The 26323-nt window shown below is 45.2% G+C and overlaps 1 protein-coding gene and 1 non-coding gene across 2 annotated transcripts in view; both read right to left on the reverse strand.

Moving 5' to 3' along the window:
* HSD17B2 (hydroxysteroid 17-beta dehydrogenase 2) overlaps positions 1-24836 on the reverse strand; it is an 88233-nt gene extending 63397 nt beyond the window's left edge. Inside the window, exon 1 of the mRNA XM_055413058.2 lies at positions 24396-24836. Within this exon, the coding sequence (XP_055269033.2) occupies positions 24396-24663 (268 nt within the window). The 5' untranslated portion in view covers positions 24664-24836. The remainder of the gene's footprint in view (positions 1-24395) is intronic.
* Positions 10608-10711, reverse strand: LOC129547420 (U6 spliceosomal RNA). Its single transcript, XR_008684090.1, has one exon. It is a non-coding gene; the product is annotated as a U6 spliceosomal RNA (small nuclear RNA).
* Positions 24837-26323: the final 1487 nt, after the last annotated feature.

Consider the following 26323-nt stretch of genomic DNA (forward strand, 5'->3'; position numbering starts at 1 on the left):
AAGGAGGAGCAGAGAAACAGGAAGAGCCAGACCTAGCTTTCCAGATCTCTGCATGAAGCTGGGAAGCCCACCTGAGTGTAAGCGCACAACAGAGAGGGGCACAGCCCTCCCAGGCCCACGGCCCACCGAAGGGGGCACTTGGCATTGGCCAGTTTCCTCCCAGTGATAGCCCCATGGCAGTCATCTCAGCAGACTGGCCATAGCGCTGTCGTTAAAACGTGGACACAATATGATTTGTGGTCACACTGCACACAGACCATTGTTGATATGCTTGGCACCAAATAAGGCCTTGAGGGTGCAGTGTTGATTCCTGTCCTTGGTGATGGTGGGCTCTGATAGAGACCTACTCCAGCTGCCAAGGGCATGGGAAGGAACGCCTGGGATCTGGGAGAGCTGACCCAGCACTCAAGGACAGCCCGCCGATTCTGTAGATAAATTAAGGCTCTGAGGTGTTAATCACCCAGAGGTGGGAGGCCAGAGTTTGCTGGCTCCAAAAGTTCATGCTCTTTCCGCTGTGCCAGGTCACCTCCCACTAGCATGCCCAGTAGTCCCGACTTATTTGTGAATTTAAACATTCATGCACTCATACAGTCATTCATGCACTTCTTCAATGCATGTTTATTGAGTAGCTACTGTGTCCCAGCAGCTGTGTCGGATACGAGTAAAGCAGAATTGAGTGAGATAGTCAAGGTAATCTTGTGGGGAGAGGGGAGCACAGATACTTAATAGATACTTAATAAAGGTGTATTTAATTTCTAGGCGAGAAAAGTACTATATCAAAGTAAGACATGGAGACTGAGAATAACAGCTGGAAACTTAAAGTCCCAACACTAGGGAACGCTCACTCAACGAGGGAGTATTTAAGCCACTAGTGTTTCAACTGGTCAGTGATTTTGTTCACATGGGACATTGTCTGGAGACAATCTTGGGGATCACAGTAAGAAATGGGGGGTAGGGTGATATTAGCGTCTAGTGAGTAGAGGCCATGAATGCTTCTAAACATCCTACAATGCATAGCACAGCCCCCAAAACAAAGAATTTTCTGGCCCAGAGTGTAATGGCACAAGACTGAGGGACCCTGATTTAGACAAAGATAGGCAGGTGACCTTTGCTGACAAAGTAGTCAAAGCTGTGGTTTTTCCAGTAGTCATATGCGGAGGGGAGAAGTGGATCATGAAGAGTTCTGAGCATCGAAGAACTGATGCTTTTGAACTGTGGTGCTGGAGAAGACTCTTGAGAGTCCCTTGGACTGCAAGGAGATCAAACCAGTCAATCCTAAAAGAAATCAACCCTGAATACTCACTGGAAGGACTGATGCTGAAACTCCCATACTTTGGTCACCTGATGCAAAGAGCCAACTCACTGGAAAAGACCCTGATGATAGGAAAGATTGAAGGCAAAAGGAGAAGAGGGAGGTGGAGGATGAGATGGTTAGATAGCATCACCAACTTAACGGATGTGCATTTGAGCAAATTCTGGGAGATGGTAAAGGATAGAGGATCCTGGCGTGCTGCAGTCCATAGCATCACAAGGAGTCAGACATAAATTAGCGAGTGAACAAAAACAGCATGAAGATGAAGAAGATGCTAGCCCTATTCGCCTGCCCCAAGCATTCCAGATGAAAAGGAAAGCATGTGCAAAGGCTACAACACCAGGAAAAGCTTTGTGTCTCAAGCTAAGGAATAGGGGAGAAAGTTACAGAGTGAGCGGGACCAGATTGTACAGGGCCCCTGGGCTTGGGCAGAAGTTTGGCTTTTTATTCTTTGCCATGGAAAGCCTTTAAAGGGTCTTAAACCAGAGAGGGGCACTCTGGCTACTCTGCAGAGAAGGAGTGGCAGTGAGGGGAGAGTAGAATCCCAGAGACTGGGAACTGCCCAGGAAGAGATGAGGGCAGCCTTGACTAAGCCCAGAGCGGGTACAGGAGAGAAACGGGTGTATCAGTGACAGCTACAGCACTGGCCATGAACTGGATCTGGGGAGGAAGAGGAGGAGGAACAGGGATTCTGGTCTCCGGGGTGATGGGTCATGTGGACCTCCAGATGGGGAAGACTGAGCCAGGGCCAGACAGGAGAGGTCCCAGATCAAGAGCTTGCCTTCAGACACGGCAGGTCTGGGACACCCGGTGGACTTGGTAGGTAAGGTGTTGGAAAGAGGAGTTACTCATAAGAGGCCTTGCAACTGTGCTTGCGTATCTGCCCCAGCAGGGAACCTTCTCTGTGTTCGTGGCAGCCCACAGCTGGCTGAGAAGCCTCACCTCTGTGTGTTACCAAAAGAACTCTCTGTTCTGTGTCTATTTAAAATGCTGCCTCTGCTGCTGCTTCGGTGGTCGGCTGAGTTCCATCTGTCAAAACAAAGACCGTCTGCGATGTTCTTGTGCTACCTTCAGTTCCAGTCCCTTTGTTCTGAGACTCTCTTGTTTACAGCACTGTCAGTCTCCTGCTGAAGCCCTAGGACTGCTTGTGGGGATAGAATATTTACAGTCTTCTTTCTGACCTCCTTTTCCCAAACAACTCCCAGCATCCTCTGCCACCGTGTACTCAAAGCAGAGAAAAATACGTTCAGACTGGGCTTATTCTTCAAGCTCTAGTTCAATCATCTATTTCCTTTTTCTCCCTACCTTCTGACTGCCTTCACCCATTACCCCCTTCCCCCACCCTCGTCTCTGGTAATCGCAAATTTGGCCTCTTTCTCTATGAGTTTGTTTGTTTTTGAAGCATGAGTGATCTACAACTCTGTGTTATTTCCTGCCATACATCATAGCCATTTGGTATTTCTATGCACTTCCAAATGATCATCATGATAAGTCTGGTTAAAATATGTCAACATGCAAAGACACGACACAGTTACTGACCACATTCCCCACACGGGTACATTTCGTACCCATGACTGGAGCTTTGTCTCTCTGAATCTCCCTCATCTATGTCTCTCCTTGCCCACGACCTGTTTGTTCTCTGTATCTATAATCCTGTATCTGTTTTATCATGTTTATTTATCTGTCTTGCATTTTAGATGCCACATATAAGTGAAATCATACATTGTCTGTCTTTCTCTGTCTGATTTATTTCACTTCATGATACCCTCTAGGTCCGTGAGTGTCGTCACAGATGGCAAGATTCTGTTCTTTGTTTATGGTTGAGTAATATTCGATCATATGTATGCGTGTGTGTGTGTGTGTGTCTCCCATCCTCTTTATCCATTTCCTTTTACTCCCTTTTATTATTATTGGACACCCATCATTGACTTGCTCTGTACATGGCACTTGGGGATACCATGATCAATGAGAGTGATACGACCCCTGATAGAGACCCAGGCTTGATTCCTGGGTTGGGAAGATCCCCTGGAGAAGGAAATGGCTACTCAGCCCAGTGTTCGTGCCTGGAGAATTCCATGGACAGGAGAGCCTGGCAGGCTATATATAGTCCATGGGGTTGCGAAGAGTTGGACACGACTGAGCAACTAACACTCTCACTTTCAACATGGAGCTCACACCTTAGGACAGGGTGTCTCAATATCAGCACTATTGACATTTGACATCAAGTAATTCTTTGTTGTGGGGAGCATCCTGTGCATTGTATTATGTTTAGCAGCTTCCCTGGCTTCTACCTCTTAGATGCCAGTAGCTTGTTCCCGTCCCCTCAAGTTGTCACCACCCAAAATATCTTCAGTCATTGCTAAAACTTCTCCTGGGAAGCAAAATTTCTCCCAGTCAAGCGATATTGTTCTAGAAGGAAGAGGACATTAAACAAACACTCATCAAGGTAGATAAATGTGATGATAGAAGCATAAACAAGAGAGATTCAATTTATCTTGGCAGGAATGGAGACATAAAGAGTCCAATGTGGAGACTACCTGTTCCAGCCCAGAAAACTGACTGGTATTCCTTCCAACAGGAGGCTTTCTCTGATTACTTAATTGTCTTCTGTCTTCCCTAGTTTCCATTCACTAATTCTGCACTAGGCAGTCAGGTACACTACTGAGCACTGGGCATGCCTCATATCATTGTATTCTTGTAAGTACCCTATAAGCATAATGGGACCACAAACCACTAAAGATTCACTACATAAGTAAATTGAATGAAAGCCGAGACAGTGACTGCTTCTACTTCTTGTTCACCCTCCGGACAACAGCCTCCCATTTCATCAGTTACCACAACCTTTTTGAACTGTCCATGTCTCCTGCCTTTTGAAACTCCAAAACTACTCCCCCACATTTTCCCATCACCCTAATTTCTTTGTTTGATCTTACTATTCCCTAGGCCTGATCTCTCAACTTGCTTCTTCCTTTTCCCACCAGTGTTCTCAAAACTTCAGAGTTGCCCAATCATCTCCTTCACTGTCCTTACACTGGGCTGCCTTCTTATACCCTTTACTGAAATCATTCTCATCAGTTTCCCCACAGCATAGAATCTAGAGGTGTCCTGTCATCTCATTCGATCAGTCCTCCGTGTTTGATGTTATTTAAAACTCTCCTCCTTGGAACTTCCTTCTTCCTTGGTACCCTGCAACCTTCAGGTCTACCTTCTGCCTCCTGTCCTATAGATCTGGGTAGCCTCCACTGTTCCTCCAAGTTCCCAGTTCCTTGTCCCAATCTCTATCTACACTCATTGCTCAGGCATTGATGTAGCTTTCAGAGCTTTATTTAACCTACCTTTGTGGAAGACTAGCTTAACTCACTTTTGCAATCCATCTGGACACTCTACCTGAATACAACTTTGACACCTCAAATTGAAAGTGTCCCAAAGAAAAGGCTCTATCTTTTCTTCAAAGTCAGTTCTTTCCTTCAGCTTCTCAAAATTTGTTGTTTCTTTTAGTAGGAAGAATCATTCTCAGAGCTTCAGGATGAAATGTCTACCTCAATTTTTGTTCATGAAGTCACTCCTTGAAACTGTTATGGGCACCATGCTTTACAGACTGTCTGCCTTCATGGAACTCGCTGTCCATCTGGCAAAAGAGATGGTCAAAAGAAAGTGCAAAGAGCTTTGATGAGGGTTATAGTAGGAGAAGTCTAATGTGTAGGTCCACTCTCCTCTTTATCACCTAGACCCAATGAGCTGTGCTCTGGTTCTCCCATCATTGTGCCCCTCCAATCAGCTGCTTGCTCTCCAAACTCCTGGCCACTGCCTTGGCCTCCTAAGTGGTCTTATTTCCTCTTATTTCTTTTCACTTCTCTGAATTCTCACATGTTATGTTGCCTTCTTATCGGTCCCCCACAACACTATAAGTTTATTCAATATAACTCTGTGTGTGTGTGCGTGCATGTGTATGTATGTGCCTGATCATTCATCATGTCCAACTCTTTTGTGACCCCTTTTACTGTAGCCCACCAGGCTCATCTGTCCATGGAATTCTCCCGGTAAGAATACTGGAGTGGGTTACCATGCCCTTCTCCAGGTTTTCTGAGCCTAATCTTAGGAGGGGAATACTTCTTCCTCATTGTACATGCTTACTTCAGTATAGAGGGATATCTATTAGTGTGACATAGATGGGCTCGATAAAAGACAGAAATGGTATATTAAGAAGAGGTGGCAAGAATACACAGAACTGTACAAAAAAGATCTTCATGACCAAGATAATCACGATGGTGTGATCACTGACCTAGAGCCAGACATCTTGGAATGTGAAGTCAAGTGGGCCTTAGAAAGCATCACTACGAACAAAGCTAGTGGAGGTGATGGAATTCCAGTTGAGCTATTTCAAATCCTGAAAGATGATGTTGTGGAAGTGCTGCACTCAATATGCCAGCAAATTTGGAAAATTCAGCAGTGGCCACAGGACTGGAAAAGAATGCCAAAGAATGCTCAAACTACCGCACAATTGCACTCATCTCACATGCTAGTAAAGTCATGCTCAAAATTCTCCAAGCCAGACTTCAGCAAGATGTGAACCGTGAACTTCCAGATGTTCAAGCAGGTTTTAGAAAAGGCAGAGGTACCAGAGATCAAATTGCCAACATCTGTTGGATCATGGAGAAAGCAAGAGAGTTCCAGAAAAACATCTATTTCTGCTTTACTAACTATTCCAAAGCCTTTGACTGTGTGGATCACAATAAACTGTGGAAAATTCTTTAAGAGATGAGAATACCAGGCCACCTGACCTGCCTCTTGAACAACAGACTGGTTCCAAATAGGAAAAGGAATACGTCAAGGTTGTATATTGTCACCCTGCTTATTTAACTTATATGCAGAGTACATCATGAGGAACGCTGGGCTGGAAGAAGCACAAGCTGGAATCAAGATTGCTGGGAGAAATATCAATAACCTCAGATATGCAGATGACACCACCCTTATGGCAGACAATGAAGAGGAACTAAAAAGCCTCTTGATGAAAGTGAAAGAGGAGAGTGAAAAGGTTGGCTTGAAGCTCAATATTCAGAAAACGAAGATCATGGCATCTGGTCCCATCACTTCATGGGAAATAGATGGGGAAACAGTGGAAACAGTGTCAGACTTTATTTTGGGGGGCTCCAAAATCACTGTGGATGCTGATTGCAGCCATGAAATTAAAAGACACTTACTCCTTAGAAAGTTATGACAACCTAGATAGCATATTAAAAAGCAGAGACATTACTTTGCCAACAAAGGTCCGTCTAGTGAAGGCTATGGTTTTTCCAGTGGTCATTATGGATGTGAGAGTTGGACTGCAGAGAAAGCTGATCACCGAAGAATTGATGCTTTTGAACTGTGGTGCTGGAGAAGACTGCAAGGAGATCCAACCAGTCCATTCTAAAGGAGATCAATCCTGGGTGTTCATTGGAAGGACTGATGCTAAAACTGAAACTCCAATACTTTGGCCACCTCATGCGATGAGTTGACTCACTGGAAAAGACTCTGCTGCTGGGAGGGATTGGGGGCAGGAGGAGAAGGGGACGACAGAGAATGAGATGGCTTGATGGCATCACCAACTCAATGGACATGAGTTTGAGTGAACTCCAGGAGTTGGTGATGGACAGGGAGGCCTGGTGTGCTGTGATTCATGGGGTCACAAAGAGTCGGACACAACTGAGCGACTGAACTGAACTGAACTGAGCCCTGCTCTGTCTCCCACTTCTTTCTTCCCCTTGGGAGGTGGAGCAAAGCATCTGGTTGGTGATTTTGACAGAAATAACTTGGGAGACTGTTTCAGTGGATGCAAAGGTCTCTTCTCTCTCTTGCAGAAGAACCAAAAGGACAGTTCAGAGAAAATAATCAGGACTGAGAAGCAGAGGAGAAAAATCAAGAGGCCAGAGTGTCACATGGAAGCTCTCCTCTCTTTCTCAGCATCTCCCAGCCTGCAAAACACCTATGATAGCCAAGCTGTCCAACCCAATCACCTTGTGGGCAAGACTTGAGTCTTTTCAACCCTGCCTTGACTGGATGCACCATTTGTTGTTGTTCAGTCACTAAGTCATGTCCGACTCTTTGTGACCCCATGAACTACAGCACTCTAGGCTTCCCTGTCCTTCACTATCTCCTGGAGTTTGTTCAAACTCATGTCCATTGGGTTGACAATGCCATCCAACCATCTCATCCTCTGTCACCTCCTTCTTCTCCTTCCCTCAATCTTTCCCAGCATCAGGGTCTTTTCCAATGCACCATTATTACTACAGAACTAAGATACCTTCTTCAAGGCTTATATCAGGAATAAATCTGACATCTTGATTTCCACTTGCCTATCTCTATGAGTTCAGAACTCAGCTGGGAATATTACAAAGGGACTTATGAATTGACCCCACCAAACAGAACAACAATATCCAAGGAAGAACTTTGCAGGTATGCTGATTTAATTTTATTTCATTAATTCATGGTTTATGTTGCTAATACCAAGATGGCACATGATGTCAAATCTGAGTCAACATCTCAAAGGAATGTCAAGAAATTGGAAAGGGTCCAGAGGAAACTTAATAGAATGGTGAAAGTTCTGGAAACCAGGCCATGGTAGAGAAAGGTAAAACGAATCAGAAGATTTAGTTCAAAGCAGATTTGGCTATGATATGACACAGTCTTCACATTTTTCAAGGGGTACCATGCAAAAGAGTGGCTTAATCAGATTATGTGACTTCCAAGGGCAGAACTAAGTGCACTGATGGATGTTCCATGGAGGCATATTTTGACTCATTATAAAAATTATATTTGCAATGACTAACACTGGATAGCGGAGAAGACAACGGCAACCCACTCCAGTACTCTTGCCTGGAAAATTCCATGGGCGGAGGAGCCTGGTGGGCTGCAGTCCATGGAGTTGCTAAGAGTTGGACATGACTGAGCAACTTCACTTTCACTTTTCCCTTCATGCATTGGAGAAGGAAATGGCAACCCACTCCAGTGTTCCTGCCCAGAGAATTCCAGGGACAGGGGAGCCTGGTGGGCTGCCATCTATGGGGTCACACAGAGTCGGACACGACTGAAGCGACTTAGCAGCAGCAGCAGCATTGGATAGAAGTATAGTTACCACCTGCTGCTGCTGCTAAGTCACTTCAGTCGTGTCCGACTCTGTGTGACCCCATTGACGGCAGCCCACCAGGCTCCCCCGTCCCTGGGATTCTTCAGGCAAGAACACTGGAGTGGGTTGCCATTTCCTTCTCCAATGTATGAAAGTGAAGTCGCTCAGTCGTGTCTGACCCTTAGCGACCCCACGGACTGCAGCCTACCAGGCTCCTCCATCCATGGGATTTTCTAGGCAAGAGTACTGGAGTGGCTTCCATTGCCTTCACCACCTGCAGATGGCCCTTTATGTGTATTATCTCATTTCATCCTGGCAGCAGTCCCAGTGAAATCAGTATATGATTATCTCCATTTAACAGATAAAGAAACTGAGGTTCTGGCAGGTAGATTAATTTGCCCTAGGTCAAAAAACTAATAAGTGGCAAGGCAGGAGTTAGTAAATGCATCAGTCATTGTCCTAAGTATGTGGGCTTAACCACTACATGCTACTATTCACCCTGAATGACAGTGACCAGACCTGCACTTAGATGCACCTGTGTTGTTTCAAAAGAGGAACAGAGTTTTGGTTTTGTTTCTATTCTTCTTCTTAATGATGCCCAGGTTTGGTTTGACTTTCCAGGCTACAGGACCTCAGTAAATGTGAGTGTTTATAGAAAATAGGATTCAGGGCTTCCCTGGTGGCTCAGTGGCAATGAATCCGCCTGGAAATGCAGGAGACACACGTTCAATCCCTGGTCCAAGAAGATCCCACATGCTGTGGCTTAACTAAGTCCATGCACCGCAAGTACTGAGCCTGTGCTCTAGAGCCCAGGAACCCCAACTGCTGAAACCCCCAGGCGCCCCAGAGTCCATGTCTGTAACAAGAGAAGCCACTGCAGTGAGAACCCCCCGCACTGCAACAAGAGTAGCCCCTGCTTGCTACAGCTAGATAATAGCCCACGGGTCAACGACCATCCAGCACAGCCAAAAATACAAATAGATAAAATTATTTTTTCAAAACAGGATTCAGTGAAACCCAGATCTCTTCCCAGGGTTTCAATTGCCCTATCAAAGCCTTTGACCCATAAAGATGAAATTGGGATTTCACTCAACCTAAGACCATGTTGGGCGCTGACTGTTCCAAATTAAGATCCATCCAGTGCAGTCCCTGGGCCTTGAGTCCTCTGCACACAAAGAGCATTCCACACAGGTCCCTAGTAGCTTCTGTTTTTGAATTTTAGAATTGTTTTTCTGCGGACATGTATCTTTTCAACGTCCTGTTTATGGCATGAAATCAGTGGGAGATGGAAAATCTGAGCACAGAGGAAGGAACTCATAAGGCATACCAGTGGGCACGGGAGTGGAAGTGGGGTCAGGAGCACAGGCAGCACGTGGTAAATCCTCTGTTAAAGAGGAGACACCCCTTTGTAACAGTGGTGGGTGGGGTGGATGCAGGCGTCCCTGGATCATCCAAGCCAGACATGTTCCTCCATTCCACTCCATGTCTGCCTGGACTCCCTCCTGCTCCCTGCTTACCTAGCCCTGTCTTATCCTCTTTGGCACCTGGAGTCACTGACTTGTGTTACCCCCAGGTATCTGTTTTTCTTCATTTTGTTCAGTGCAACAGAACTATCTGAGCCATCTACCCATTAACCTGATGTCCTGGCCTTGATTCAGAACCTCTGCCACACCGTGTCCTACCGCGTATTTGTTGACATCCTCAGTTCAGTTCAGTTCAGTCGCTCAGTCATGTCCGACTCTTTGCGACCCCATGAATCACAGCACGCCAGGCCTCCCTGTCCATCACCAATTTCCGGAGTTCACTCAAACTCATGTCCATCGAGTAGGTGATGCCATCCAGCCATCTCATTCTCTGTCGTCCCCTTCTCCTCCCGCCCCCAATCCCTCCCAGCATCAGAGTCTTTTCCAGTGAGTCCTATGATCTCATCTAATCGCCAACTCTGAGGGCCCAGCACTGGAGGGTAGGGGATGATACAAAGGAACAGCATCTGGAAAGCGTTCATCGTTAGGAGCATAAATAGAGGACAACAAAATACGTGGGGTAATCAAAGTTCACAGACTGAAAACAAATGGACAAGGCAGCTATGTCTATGAGGTGGTAAGCAAGGATAATCTTGGGTCGATTTTTTTTTAATAGGAGTGTAATTGCTTTTCATTGTTGTGCTAGTTTCTGCCATACCACAACATGAAAAGTATGGAACACTTGATGCATTTTTGTGTGTTATCCTTGCCGCGGGGCCAAGGTAATCTGTGTCATTCCAATTTTGGTATATGTGCTGCTGAAATGAGCACTTCGATGGCTTTTTTTGAGATGAACTTGTTTGGACCAGGAATCCTTCTGAAGAGGGCTAAAGTCAAAGGCCACCTAAGTGGGAGGGGGCAAGAAGAAGGACAGGAAGGAGTCAGAGGACAGAGCAGTGGAGGAAAAGCAGGACATATAGTGTTCTGGAAGGCAATGGAGGCCGTGTCAAGATGGAAATCAGTCAGCAGTGCTGGCATGGAAGCCATGCTTGGGGGACGAGGAGGGTACCGGTGACACTTGGGAGAGCAGCTTCAGCAGCTGGGGTACAAACCAGAGGGTGTTCTGTTCGTGCTGCATCCCAGGTGACCAGGAGCACACTTCAAACCAAGTCATCACAAAGCCCTGTCCAGAGCAAGCCAAGAATGACGTCTCTACAGAACAATGGGCCTTCCACAGCTCGGCCACGTCACTCTGAGCTTTCTACAGGGGTGGCCTCAGCAAAAAGAACCAGCAGAGATAAGTCCTTAAGCAAGTGAGTCTATGGGGACAAACTCATTGTATCCAACCAGTGACGACGGCGAGGGGAGGACGTTTCACCAGCCTGGCTTATTCACTAGTAGCTCTCTCACTCATGAACACTGAGATGGGTCTAATGTGCTCAGAGACAGAGAAGGCACTTGATCACAAAAGAGATCTGATCTCTGCCGTCAAACAGCTTACAACACATTTGGGGGAACTTCATTCCATGAGTATTTCCTCCAACCTCAACACGCCATCTAGAATGCCTAATAAAGTCCCCATTCAAATTTTACAAAATTACCCAAGTTAGCAATATCTTTTTTATGCCTCTCTGTAGAGGGCTAAGGTCAAGCTTAAAATGAATGATCAAAGAGGATATGTTTTCATTAAAAACAATCTGATAGACTGACTAAATTATAGACTCACTGAGGACTGTATTGATTCCTTACAATATATACTAATGACCTCTTCCCTTGACGCATTAACCACGCTATGTTGCTTGTTGTTTCTCTTTCTCCATCCTCCTTCTCCAAACCTAATCAAGATCTAGGTCTGTATTTCCAACGGCCCCCTCACTGCCCTCAAACTCAAACCTGAAGTCAAATTCACCATATGGCGTCTCTCCATTATCACACTTTTCAGGCATCCTCATTCCCATCACAGATGGGAAAGGTACCACAGTACCTTTCATTTTATCTTCTCTCATGAGCATATCCTGCATCCAGTTTTGTGGTGACATGGACACCAAGTTCCGTGTCAAGCAGGGTCTTATGCCCATAAAAGATATTCAACACTTACTTGCCGATGAATGGACACATTTTATATTCTGGAAACATTTATAACTGACAGGTAACTGTAGCCATCACACTGATAATGGCAGCTGTTAAGAGCAAGGCTTTGGGTGGCAGATGGGGCTGAGCTGGGTTTAGTCTCATAAGATGCTTGCTCCTTAGAGGAAAAGCTATGACCAACCTAGACAGCATATTTAAAAGCAGAGATATTACTTTGCAAACAAAGGTCCGTCTAGTCAAAGCTATGGTTTTTCCAGTAGTCATGTATGGATGTGAGAGTTGGACTATAAATAAAGCTGAGGGCCAAAGAATTGATATTTTTGAACTGTGGTACTGGAGAAGACCCTTGAGAGTCCCTTGGACTGCAAGGAGATCCAACCAGTCCATCCTAAAGGAAATCAGTCCTGAATATTCATTGGAAGAACTGATGCTGAAGCTGAAACTCCAATATTTTGGCCACCTGATGTGAAGAACTGGTTCATTTGAAAAGACCCTGATGCTGGGAAAGATTGAGGGCAGGAGGAGAAGGGGACGACAGAGAATGAGATGGCTGGATGGCATCACCGACTCAATGGACATGAGTTTGAGTGAACTCCGGGAGTTGGTGATGGACAGGGAGGCCTGGTGTGCTGCAGTCCATGGGGTCACAAAGAGTCAGACACGACTGAGTGACTGAACCGAACTGAACTGATGTTGCTTAGTATTCCAAGGACTTTGGACACATCATTTCCTCATTCATAAGATGTTAGTTATTAAGGTTGTGGGAGTCAAATATAAACAGTATGTAGAGCTCTGAGTGCAGAGATGTTACTTCCTTTAGTCCCTAGTCCACTGTCAGCCTAGAAAAGGAAATGGCAACTCACTCCAGTATGCTTTTGTTTTTAATTGAAGGATGATTGCTTTGCAGAATTTTGTTGTTTCTGTCAAACCTCAACATGAATCAGCCATAGATATACATATACCCCTCCCCTTTTGAACCTCCCTCCCATCTCCCTCCCCATCCTAACCCTCTAGGTTGATACAGAGCCCCTATTTGAGTTTCTTGAGCCATACAGCAAATTCCTGTTGACTCTCTGTTTTACATAAGGTAATGTAAGTTCCCATGTTACTCTTGCCTGGGAAATCCCACGGGCAGAAGAACCTGGTGCGCTGCAGTCCATGAGGTCTCAGGAGTCAGAGGTAGCAACTAAACCACCACCCACTGTCAATGCTTATCCATTTCAGCAGTCTAATGTTAAGTTTAAAGGAGCCCAGAGAATTCCCTGGTGGTCCAGTGGTTAAGACTCCTGACTTTCACTGCTGAGGGTGCAGGTTCAATCCCTGGACAGGGAGGTAAGATCCCCCACAAGCCACGTGTTATACGCTCCCCCACCCCCACCCCACCACCGTTGGAAAAAAATTCAAAGGAACCTAAATCCCAAGCTGAGGCCAACAGTATTCCATTTCAAAACACAAATTGGGCTGTTTAGTAAGTCCTAGAAAGGGGTGACCATCACCTAGGACTCTGTTTGGGACATAAGATAAAGACTTCCATATCAAACATATTCTTCTTCCCCTCCCTGATCTCTCTTCCATTGTACCTAGTTTTGAAATTTCCAATTAAAAATTATGCAATTCAAAAAAAAGTATCCAACTCAACAAGTTTTAATGAGTGCTGGCTGTGTGTGTCATGGCTGATTAACCAGTTGCTTGGAAGACCTTATTTTCCTTGTAGAAAGTAACTTTTTCAGATCCTAATGAGCTCACTCCCACACCCAACACTGGGCTTCCCGCCACTCTGGGAATCCTTCTGGAGGCACCCTACATTTCTTTGTCAGCCACTGTTTTTCCTTTTGGTTCTCTTTTTAGCCTACAGAAGGGGATGACAGAGAATGAGATGGCTGGATGGCTTCACCGACTCGATGGACATGAGTTTGAGTGAACTCCGGGAGTTGGTGATGGACAGGGAGGCCTGGCGTGCTGTGATTCATGGGGTCGCAAAGAGTCGGACACGACTGAGCGACTGAACTGAACTGAACCTCACCCATCACCATGTCAATAGACAAAATCACCTCTCTCTCTCCCTCCCCATCCTCTTTCTCATCCACTAACTCCATCTATAACTGTGAGTGTGAGTGTGTGTGTGTGTGTGTGTGTGTGTGTATCATTTCCAGTTTACAGAGGAGAAAACAGTTTAAAGCCTAACACCAGGTACTTTGAAAGATCACACTGCTAGTAAGAGGTATCTAGCAGATATCAGGCTGTCCCAGATCCTTGACCATTTAAAAAAAAATTTGTTTTAATTGGAGTATAATTGCTTTACAGTATTGTGTTAATTTCTGCTGTACAATGACATAAATTAACTATGCTTGCATGCTAAGTCACTTCGGTCATGTACCACTCTTTGTGACCTCATGGACTGTAGCCCTCCAGGCTCCTCTGTCCATGGGATTCTCCAGGCAAGAATACTGGAGTGGCTTGCCATGCCCTCCTCCAGGGATCTATATGTATACATATATCTGGGGCTTCCCAGGTGACGCTAATGGTAGGGAACCCGCCTGCCAATGCAGGAGACATGGGTTCAGTCCCTGGATGGGGAAGATCCCTTGGAGGAGGGCATGGCCACCCACTCCAGTATTCTTGCCTGGAAAATTCCATGGAGAGAGGAGCCTGGAGGACTACAGTCCATAGGGTCACAAAGAGTCGGACACAACCGAAGCATTTAGCACACAAGCACACACATATATCCCCTCCCTCTTTGGCCTCTCTCCCACCTCACCCCAATCCCACCCCTCTATTTCCTTCCTCCAGGAGGTCTTCCCAACCCAGGGATCAAACCTGGGTCTCCCACATTGCAGGCAGAGTCTTCACCATCTGAGCCCCCCGGGCAGCCCCTTCCCATTCCTCTAGGTCATCACAAAGCACAGAGCTGAGCCCCACGAGCTACACAGCAGCTTCCCCCAGCTCTGTCTTGCACGCGGTAGTGTGTCTGTGCCTTGACCATCTGGAGGGGCTCTTATCCACAGTGCACTTCACTCCCAGCAAGCAGAACCTGTGACCTTGTCCACCGGCTGCCCAGAACTCTGGGGTCCTTTTAGGCAGTGGCCGTGGAAAGCCAGAGGGCTTCCCTGGTGGCTCAGATATGCAGGTGACCTGTATCCCCTGGCCCGCACTGGGGACAGCTCTCGCCTCTGACACCCTGGCCTCCTGATCTGCCCTGGGCTATTGAGCTAATACAGGAGCCAAACACACTTCCCTTGTTACTGAATCGGGGCTTGGCCTCCTCCCCTTCCCTGTTCATCTTCTCTACTCCAGGACCTATCACCCTTAACCTATAAACCTTTCCAATAAATCCCTTTCACATAAATCTTCACCTCGGTCTCTGCCCCTAGAGAACCTACCCTGAGGCAATGTGCGTGCAAGGTTCCAACCCAAGCCTGTCAGACTCTTTCGCCTCTATGGGCTTGACATGCTGTTGCAGGGTGACTGGGCTCTTCACTAATCTCACAGTCGTTTAAAAAATTGACTGACTGCCATAAGCCTTTGGGGCCTTGAAGACAAATGTGGGTTTGAATGCCCTACGTGCTATAATTATATGTCTCGGAGACAAAAGCCCTTTATCCTTGCAAAGTGAAATAGGGAACTCAAGGAAAAAGGTTTTTTGAACTTGCAATTGTCCTACACCTGGGTCCATAATTAAGTAGACACTACAGTGGACTTTATCCTTTTAATATGATCTCTTTGTTAAACGGTTTTGTTATGAGAAATGGAATATTTCCTGCTATATCCATAAATAAGAATATCACAGTCATCAAGGATTGCAACCCTCCAAAGTAAGGTGGTGAACCCTAAAGGCACTCAGGAAGGAAAAGAATATCTGCCACCTAGCAGCCATCAGAAGGCAATGGCAAGCCACTCCAGTACTCTTGCCTAGAAAATCCCATGGATGGAGGAGCCTGGTAGGCTGCAGTCTGTGGGGTCGCTAAGAGTCAGACACGACTGAGTGACTTCACTTTCACTTTTCACTTTCACACATTGGAGAAGGAAATGGCAACCCACTCCAGTGTTCTTGCCTGGAGAATCCCAGGGACGGGGGAGCCTGGTGGGCTTCCGTCTATGGGGTCACACAGAGTCGGACACGACTGAAGTGACTTAGCAGCAGCAGCAGCAGCCATCAGACTGCAGCCACTCCCTGCAGTGAACCCTGAGGAAAGGAAGCTCAGGATGTGAAAACACAGCATGCTGGCCCCAGGTAGCTGAGGCACATATGAAAGGAATGATTTTAGTGAGCCCTCATCTTCCCATACAGAGAAAAGCCCCAAATTCCTTAGGATATTTGATCTTCTTTAGTTAACAATAACCTTCTGACTTTCAGACTACCTGCCCTTTGTTTCAAAAGTTCTGGATAACCTTGGCCCTTCTCCTCGCCTCCTCTGAGCGATTTTCTCAGGGTTACTTGAGATGCTGTCTCAAGTAACAGCTTGAGAGGCTTGGCTTGAGGCCCTAAAAATTTCCACCAAATGAAGCATAACTCTCAACTTTTAGATTATGAATATTTTTAAAGTCCACAGTTATATAAGTATTATACCACATTAGACAAATTATAAGGGAAAAACAAATCTAAGTACTCTGATCCAACCATCACAGACTATTTCCTTCTAGTGCTTTTCATGTTCGTGTGACATGGATACAGTCTTAGCCAAACACCAGGATCCCCTGGGTTCTTTCCCTTAGTTCAGTTTCCATGTTCTAGCACAGTTGTCAGGTCATTTTACATGAATTTTTCAAATCCTCATTTTATATCCGGAGACTATACCATCATTTGTCACCATTTTGTTTTTTCTTCATTTTAATAACATTTGTTGCTTTCTTTCTAATTTTATAATGTTGTCACCATTTTGATTGCTTTTGATATTTCACAATTTTAAATAACTTTGTAAATGTACCAGTCTGGTTTGCATCTACCCTTTTTCTCACATTTCAGATTATTTCTTTAAGAGAAATGTCCAAATCTTGAATTATCAGGTAAAAGAATAGCATTTATGGTTTTGAGGTACACTGCCACGTTTCTCTATGTACCCCCCAACCCTAAAATGTGTCCTGATTTACAATATAAGCCGTTCCAAGTCATGATGACTTATTCTTCAGTGAGTTATGAACTGGATTACTATGATGGTGCAGTCACCCACAGCCAGACATTCTAGACAGTGAAGTCAAGTGGGCCTTAGGAAGCACTGCTGGTAATAAAGCTAGTGGATGTGACAGAATTCCAGTAAAACTATTCAAAACCCTAAAGGATGATGCCATCAAAGTGTTGCAGTCAATATGTCTGCAAATCTGGAAGACCCAACAGTGGCCACAGGACTGGAAAAGGTCGATTCTCATCCCAGTTCCCAAGAAGGGTAGTACTTAAAGAATGTTCTAACCATCAGACAATTGCATTCATCTCCCATGAAATAAGGTCATGCTTAATTTCTTGCATACTAGGCTTCAGCATTATGCAAACCAAGGACTTTGAGATGTCCAAGCTGGGTTTAGAAAAGGAAAAGGAACCAGAGATCAAATTGCCAACATTCGCCAGATCATAGAGAAAGTTAGGGCATTCCAGAAAAACATCTACCTCTGTTTCATCAACCATGCCAAAGCCTTCTATTGTGTGGATCATAATAAACTGTGGAAAACTCTCAAAGAGATGGGAATACCAGACCATCTCACCTGTCTCCTGAGAAACCTGTATGTGGGTCAAGAAGTAACAGTTAGAACCCTGTATGAAACAACTGATTGGTTCAAGACTGAGAAAGGAATGCGACAGGGCTGTCTGCTGTTACCCTGTTTGTTTAATCTATATGCTGAGCACATCAGGAGAAATGCCAGGCTAGATGAGTTACAAGCTGGAATCAACATCGGTGGGACAAGCATCAACAGCTCCATTTATGAGGATGATACCTCTCTAATGGCAGAAAGTGCATTTAGAAGAAGTCCTAAATGCTAGTGGCGGCTGCGCTGCACTGGAGCAGCCGAGTGGAGATACTGCACGTCCAAGGTCAGAAAAACCCGAGTAAGATGGTACACGTTGGAGCGGCTGTGAAGAGATATCCCATGTCCAAGGGCAAAGGAGAAGCCCTAGCAAGATGGTAGGAGGGGCGGATTTGCGTTTAGAATCAAACGCCGTCCCCGCCAGAGACGCTCAGAATGCTCAAACAAACCTTGTGCGCATCAGGACGCAGGGACCCCACAGAGACTGAGACAGAACTGTGTCTGAGTGTCTCCTGTGGAGGTACGGGTCAGCAGTGGTCTTCCGCAGGGACAGGGGCTCTGGGTGTGGGTATGGCATAACTCCTCTTGGAAGAGGTTGCCATTAACCCCGCTATAGAGCTGCCAGAACTTACACAGGACTGTGACTCTTGGAAGGCACAACAGAACCTTGTGCACCAGGACCCAGAAGAAAGGAACAGTGACCCCACAGTAGACTTGCCTGCGGGTGGCCGGGAGTCTCCAGGGGAGGCATGGATAGGCAGTGGCCTGCTGCAGGGTAGGGGGTACTGAGTGTAGCATCACATGCCTGGGATCTTTTGAGGGAGGCCATTATCTTCATTACCTCCACCATAGTTTATCAGGGAGGGAACACACCTCCACCCATCAACAGAAGATTGGATTAAAGATTTACTGGGCATGGTCACGCCCATCAGAACAAGACCCAGAATCCCCCTCAGTCAGCCTATCCCATCAGGAAGCTTCCATAAGCCTCTTATCCTTCTCAATCAGAGGGAAGACAGACCGAAAACCACCATCACAGAAAACTAACCAACCTGATCACATGGACCACAGCCTTGTCTAACTCAATGAAACTATGAGCCATGCCTTGTAGGGCCACCCAAGGCAGACGGGTCATGGTGGAGAGTTCTGACAAAATGTGGCCCACTGGAGTAGGGAATGGCAAACCACTTCAGTATTCTTGCCTTGAGAACCCCATGAAGAGTTTGAAAAGGCAAAAAGATAGGAAACTGAAAGATGAACTCCCCAGGTTGGTAGGGGCCCAATATGCTACTGGAGATCAGTGGAGAAATAACTAGAGAAAGAATTAATAGATGGAGCCAAAACAAAAACAACACCCAGTTATGGATGTGACTGGTGATGGAAGCAAGGTCCAGTGCTGTAAAGAGCAATATTGCATAGGAACCTGGAATGTAAGGTCCATAAAACAAGGCAAATTGCACGCGATCAAACAAGAGATGATAAGAGTGAACGTCGACATTTTAGGAATCAGTGAACTAAAACAGACTGGAATGGGTGAATTTAACTCAGATGACCATTATATGTACTACTGTGGGCAGGAATCCCTTAGAAGAAATGGAGTAGCCATCATAGTCAACAAGAGTCTGAAATGCAGTACTTGGATGCAGTCTCAAAAACAACAGAATGACCTCTGTCCAAGGCAAACCATTCAATAGCACGGTAATCCAAGTCTATGTCCCAACCAGTATTGCTGAAGAAGCTGAAGTTGAACGGTTCTATCAAGACCTACAAGATCTTCTAGAATAAACACCCAAAAAGATGTCCTTTTCATTATAGGGGACTGGAATGCAAAATAGGAAGTAAGAAACACCTGGAGTAACAGGCAAATTTGGCCTTGGAGCACGGAATGAAGCAGGGCAGAGGCTAATAGAGTTCTGCCAAGAGAATGCACTGGTCATAGCAAACACCTTCTTCTAACAACACAGGAAAAAGACTCTACACATGGTCATCACCAGATGGTCAACACCGAAATCAGGTTAATTATATTCTTTGCAGTCAAAGATGGAGAAGCTCTATACAGTCAGCAAAAACAAGACCAGGAGTTGACTGTGGCTCAGATCATGAACTCCTTATTTCCAAATACAGACTTAAACTGAAGAAAGTAGGGAAAACCACTAGACCATTCAGGTATGACCTAAATCAAATCCCTAAAGATTATACAGTGGAAGTGAGAAATAGATTTAAGGGACTAGATCTGATAGACAGAGTGCCTGATGAACTATGGACTGAGATTCGTGACATTGTACAGGAGACAGGGAGCATGACCATCTCCATGGAAAAGAAATGCAAAAAGCAAAATGGCTGTCTGAGGAAGCCTTGCAAATAGCTGTGAAAAGAAGAGAAGCCAAAAGCAAAGGAGAAAAGGAAAGATATATACATTTGAATGCAGAATTCCAAAAAATAGCAAGGAGAGATAAGAGAGCCTTCCTCAGTGATCAGTGCAAAGAAATAGAGCAAAACAATAGAATGGGAAAGACTAAAGATCTCTTTAAGAAAATTAGAGATACCAAGGGAACATTTCATGCAAAATGGGCTCGATAAAGGACAGTAATGGTAGGGACCTAACAGAAGCAGAAGATATTAAGAAGAGGTGGCGAGATACACATAAGAACTATACAAAAAAGATCTTTACAACCCAGATAATCACAATGGTGTGATCACTCACCTAGAGCCAGGCATCCTGGAATGCGAAGTCAAGTGGGTCTTAGGAAGCACCACTACGAACAAAGCTAGTGGAGGTGATCGAATTCCAATTGAGCTATTTCAAATCCTAAAAGATGATGCTGTGAAAGTGCTGCTCTCAATATGCCAGAAAATTTGGAAAACTCAGCAGTGGCCACAGGACTGGAAAAGGTCAGTCTTCATTCCACTCCCAAAGAAAGGCAATGCCAAAGAATGCTCAAACTACTGCACAATTGCACTCATCTCACACACTAGCAAAGTAATATTCAAAATTCTCCAAGCCAGGCTTCAAGAATACATGAACCATAAACTTCCAGATGTTCAAGCTGGTTTTAGAAAAGGCAGAGGAACCAGAGATCAAATTGCCAACATCCACTGGATCATCGAAAAAGCAAGAGAGTTCCAGAAAAACATCTACTTCTGTTTTATTGACTATGCCAAAGCCTTTGACTGTGTGGATCACAATAAACTGTGGAAAATTCTGAAAGAGATGGGAATACCAGACCACCTGACCTGCCTCTTGAGAAATCTGTATGCAGGTCAAGAAGCAACAGTTAGAACTGGACATGGAACAACAGACTGGTTCCAAATAGGAAAAGGAGTATGTCAAGGCTGTATAGTGTCACCCTGCTTATTTAACTTATATGCAGAGTACATCAAGAGGAACGCTGGGCTGGATGAAGCACAAGCTGGAATCAAGATTGCCGGGAGAAATATCAATAACCTCAGATATGCAGATGACACCACCCTTATGGCAGAAAGCGAAGAAGAACTAAAGGTCTCATGATGAAAGTGAAAGAGGAGAGTGAAAAAGTTGGCTTAAAGCTCAACATTCAGAAAACTAAGATCGTGACATCCAGTCCCATCACTTCATGGCAAATAGATGGGGAAACAGTGGAAACAGTGGCTGACTTTCTTTTTTTTTGCTCCAAAATCACTGCAGATGGTGACTGCAGCCTTGAAATTAAAAGATGCTTACTCCTTGGAAGGAAAGTTATGACCAACCTAGACAGCATATTACAAAGCAGAGACATTAATTGGCCAACAGAGGTCCATCTAGTCAAGGCTATGGTTTTTCCAGTGGTCATGTATGGATGTAAGGGTTGCCTATAAAGAAAGCTGATCGCCGAAGAATTGATGCTTTTGAACTGTGGTGCTGGAGAAGACTCTTGAGAGTCCCTTGGACTGCAAGGAGATCCAACCAGTCCACTCTAAAGGAGATCAGTCCTGGCTGTTCATTGGAAGGACTGATGCTGAAGCTGAAACTCCAATACTTTGGCCACCTCATGTGAAGAGCTGACTCATGGAAAAGTTCCTGATGCTGGGAAAGATTGAGGAAAGAAGGAGAAAAGGGTATCTGAGAATGAGATGGCTGGATGGCATCGCTGATGCAATGGACATGAACTTGGGCAAATTTTGGGAGATGGTGAGGGACAAGGAGGCCTGGTGTGCTGCAGTCCATGGGGTTGTTAAGAGTTGGACACGACTGGGCGACTGAACAACAAGGGTCTAAGTAACTAAATTCATTTAAAATTCCCCTAGTTAGACAAAGGTCTCAAGAACTTCTCTAGAATTATGTGGAATCTGTGGCATTCCTCATGAAAGTGGCTTGAAAGGCACAATTCAGTCAACCTTAAGGTATGTCCTTCTTTCTTAAGCCTAAGCTTTCTATTTTTGTTTATTTTTATTTTTTAATTTATTTATTTTAATTGGAGGCTAATTACTTTACAATATTGTATTGGCTTTGCCATACATTGACATGAATCCACCCCGGGTGTACATGTGTTCCCCATTTTGAACCCCCCTCCCACCTCCCTCCCCATGTCATCCCTCTGGGTCGTCCCAGTGCACCAGCCCCGAGCTTCCTATATCATGCATCAAACCTGGACTGGTGATTCATTTCACATATGGTAATATACATGTTTCAATGCCATTCTCCCAAGTCATCCCACCCTCGCCCTCTCCCACAGAGTCCAAAAGACTGTTTTATACATCTGTGTCTCTTTTGCTGTCTTGTATACAGGGTTATCGTTATCATTTTTCTAAATTCCATATATATGCATTAGTATACTGTATTGGTGTTTTTCTTTCTGGCTTACTTCACTCTGTATAATAGGCTCCAGAAAGCTGTGGTACATATACACAATGGAGTATTACTCAGCAATTAAAAAGAATACATTTGAATCAGTTCTAATGAGGTGGATGAAACTGGAGCCTAAGCTTTCTACTTGCTACGCATTTCATTGAGGGATTAGTCACTGGGTTTGAGTTGCCTAATTGAATCAGTCATTTTCCATGCCACTGAACACAAGTCAGGACATTTCAATGGCTGATGTGAGCTGAGCTGGGTGTGTATTTGGTGCGTTTCTGCATGCCTCTGTCTTCAAAAGCATAGCATAAAGAACACTGACAAGACAAACAAGCAAGAGACAATTACTGCTTTCTCGGTTACCTTGAAGTTTGCCTCTGTTTATCCTAAGCTTTAGTATTCTTATCTATAAGTCTTAGAAGTGCTGCTTCTTGAAATCCATTTCCCAGGAATATTTGGACCTCCGGGAAATCATGGCCATTAGTGTCAACAACAGCATCATGATTATTTTTTTTAACATGCTTCATTGTTCTGTCTTCTTTCATGCAAGTGGAAAAGTACAAAAAATAAATTGGAATTGAAATTACTCTGAGGACTGTGGGGACTTGCTACTACAGACTGAACAGAAAAATTTATACTGTTCTTACAGCTTTTCACCCAGCCAGCCCTAGAACATTTGAGTTAAACAGTGGAAAACCCAGCCAAGTCCTCCAGATGCGTGATTCCAGGTAACACCAGACATTAGCGTAGATAAACATCTCATGGATCAACTGAATTTTCTACCTTTTAAATGTTTTGGTGATTTTTTTTTTTCACTGCAGAAGCTTGTTTTCTGCAGCACTTCAGAACTCCAACAAGTGCCTACTTGAGTCTCATTTTAAGACAGAATTTCATGATTGAGTTAAAAGTCAAGAGCAAGATAGACAAGTCACTTTCTAGTCCCTTTCTCGGCGACTTGGGAAATCGCCTGATCTGGTTCCATTCACACTGCCTGTTTGCCTTCACTTCACTCCCGTGGGTCACAACCTAGGGGGTGGACAGTGGGGTAATGACCTCCCTCCCAGCAAATGGTTCTGCAGCTGCTGTTCTCACCGTGGCTGGACTTTCTGGGTGAGGATAACACTAGGTAACCCTAATTAAAGTCCTATCCAAGCTCGAACTTCACAACCAAACAAACCAGTTTTACAACACCTAGCAATTTAGTTTGGCCTCACACTTGCAGCAGGGGGAAAAAGCAACACAAGAGAAGGGAAAAAAGCTAGCACCTCGGCCAACCAGCAGCCAGCCGCCTTCTGGACACCTTGCCAAATTGATCCAATTAAGAAACATTAGTGGTCCCAAGACAGATCTGAAGACAAAGGTTTGAATGAGACACAACTTTCTTGACAGCAGTTGGGGAAAACCTCAACTCCAGCCCGGGTGAGTTTCTTCGATATTTAAATAATGAAGCAAAGTACAAGGATAACTTCAATTTGACAGCTTTTTTGTGCATCTCAGGAATAAGAAGCCAAGTCTAAAACACAGCTAATCATTAATCTCAGAACGAAATTTGGTTTTAGCCTTAAAAAAACAAAAACAAAAACCTACAGGGCTTTCCTGGCTACAATGAAACAAACCACCTTGGCTTATTTGTACATATCCTGGGAAATTAACAAAATCGTGACTTAGATACATGTTCCCTTTGAAGTCCCTCTTACCACCAGCCTCATCAAGAGCACCTTCTAAAGAAAACAGATCAAATCGCTGCAGTGAAAGACACTGGGGATGTGTTTGCATTTACTCCATGCCAAGTATTTCCTTTTTAAACCTAATCTGAATAAAACTCCTGCTAAGCAAAGCACGGGCCAGTTCCGGCCCTGAGCAGGGCTGTCCACTTACCTGTGATCAGCACCGCCTTTTGATCCACAGGTAACAACTCTTGGCCAGAAAAGTAAGTATACATGACGAAATACGACAGGGAGAAGAGGACCAAGCCCCAAAAGAGGGACAGGCTGATCAGGCAAGCTCCTCCCCAGAGGCCCGCCAGGCAGACCACCTTTCTCCCCACCTGCCCTGGGCTCGTCTTGAGTTTGCAAAGAATTGTTCCTCCCAGCACTGCGGTGACAGTCAGGCAGAGCCACCCTGGCTCAGAGAAGAAAGTGCCCATTCTCGGTGACTCTGCACCTTTCCGTGCTCACGGCCAGTGAGTCAAGTGGGCAAAGGCAGTCTGGAGGCAGCCTGGGTTATATGAACGGGGAGGCAAGAAGGGAGGGGGAGAAAACAGCCCCAGCTCACTTTGAATGAGTAGGAATTAAGCATACTCATACAGCCACATATTTCCTGGTGGGTAATTTAAATCAGGCTGCAGTTTCATATAAATACTAGAGCACTGACTATTTGATTACTCCCCCCCACGCCCACTGCACACATGACACAGATGTGTACTCACCCACAACAAACACACGCATCGTTGTTTTTTTTTAATCACCTCTGGAGAGATAACTAGTTGGGTAATAATTGACAGAATTCAAACTGTCTGAACAGTGAATAACGAAACCTCTAGCTCGCAGGAGATCTCTTCTCCTTTCAGTACATGTGGTGTGTGGGTCAAGGCTCTTTTCTGACCCAGGGGTGTGTGTGTGTGTGTGTGTGTGTGTGTGTGTGTGTGTGTGTGTAAATCCAGGCAACCACTCTGGAAGATCAACTCTGGAAGGGAAACAGATCACTGATTTCGTCCACATCTGCAGCACTCCTGCCATCTCCCACTGGAGTCAGGCTGAAGGGTTGGATGGAAAGAGAATGCAGAAAGAGAGGAAGAGATTCTTGGCAGAAGAGAAGTGCTTTGGTCTCACCAGAGGAAAGCCAAGCCAGGGAGAGATAACGCTATAATAAACATATGAGTAATGGCCGATAGATACCTGTTTGTGCCAGGAGCCATGTTCAGCTGAGACCCTATTTTCTGCCAAACTCTGCTCCAGGCAGTAGCGCTCAACAGTCAGTATGCACAGCCTCTCTGAACACATCTCTGAACACATCTCCATGAAGTAACTTCTATCCCTGCAGTAATTTTACGGATGAGGACACTGAGGCACACAGAGCTTAAGCAACTTGCCCAAGATCACACAGAAGTGGAAACGAGCAGTCTTATTTCAGAGTTTTATGGTCTAACCACTCTACTGTCCTAGGGGGAAAAAAATTAAAGACAATTAGTATATTATGTACTAGCTCTTCTCTATTTTAGCCTCATTTGAAGCATGAAATAGTTCAAGGTGGATGTTACTATGCACATTTTACAGTGTGGAAAATTGAGGCTGGAAGAGGATAAGCTACTTAAGAATTGTGGGTCAAGACCCACAGCCATGATTCAGTTTTCTCAAAAGGCAGCACTCGGGAGCGGTGACAATGCTGACAGCCCCAAGAGGTCACCGCCCCACTTGGGTTTACAGCCTCACATGCACTGGGCACCTGTCTGGGAGGGACCCAGAATTCTGATAAAGCTGACTGTTGGCATCTCTGGAGAAACAAGAAAAGTCCTCAATCTGAAGTCGGATTGGCTCTATTCAAATCCAGTCTCAGCTCTGCAGCTTAATAGCTAGGTTGTCCTGGGTGGGTGATTCTTTTTCCCTAAACCCTCATCTCCTCAGCTGTAAAATCATAAAAACACTAAGGTAAAGTGCTAAGCACATCCTGCCTGGCACACCAGAAGGAGCCTCATCAGTGCTGGCAATTTGCATTTCCTCAACAGGAGAGAAAGAACCAGGGGAGGAAAACAGAGCACCTAGTGGCGTGCAGATTTCTCACAAATCCTGGCTGAAGTTAGCACGTGC

This window comes from Moschus berezovskii, chromosome 22 (genome assembly GCF_049115385.1).
Source record: "Moschus berezovskii isolate FMDL1 chromosome 22, NW_MosBer_1.0, whole genome shotgun sequence".
Classification (NCBI taxonomy): Eukaryota; Metazoa; Chordata; class Mammalia; order Artiodactyla; family Moschidae; genus Moschus; species Moschus berezovskii.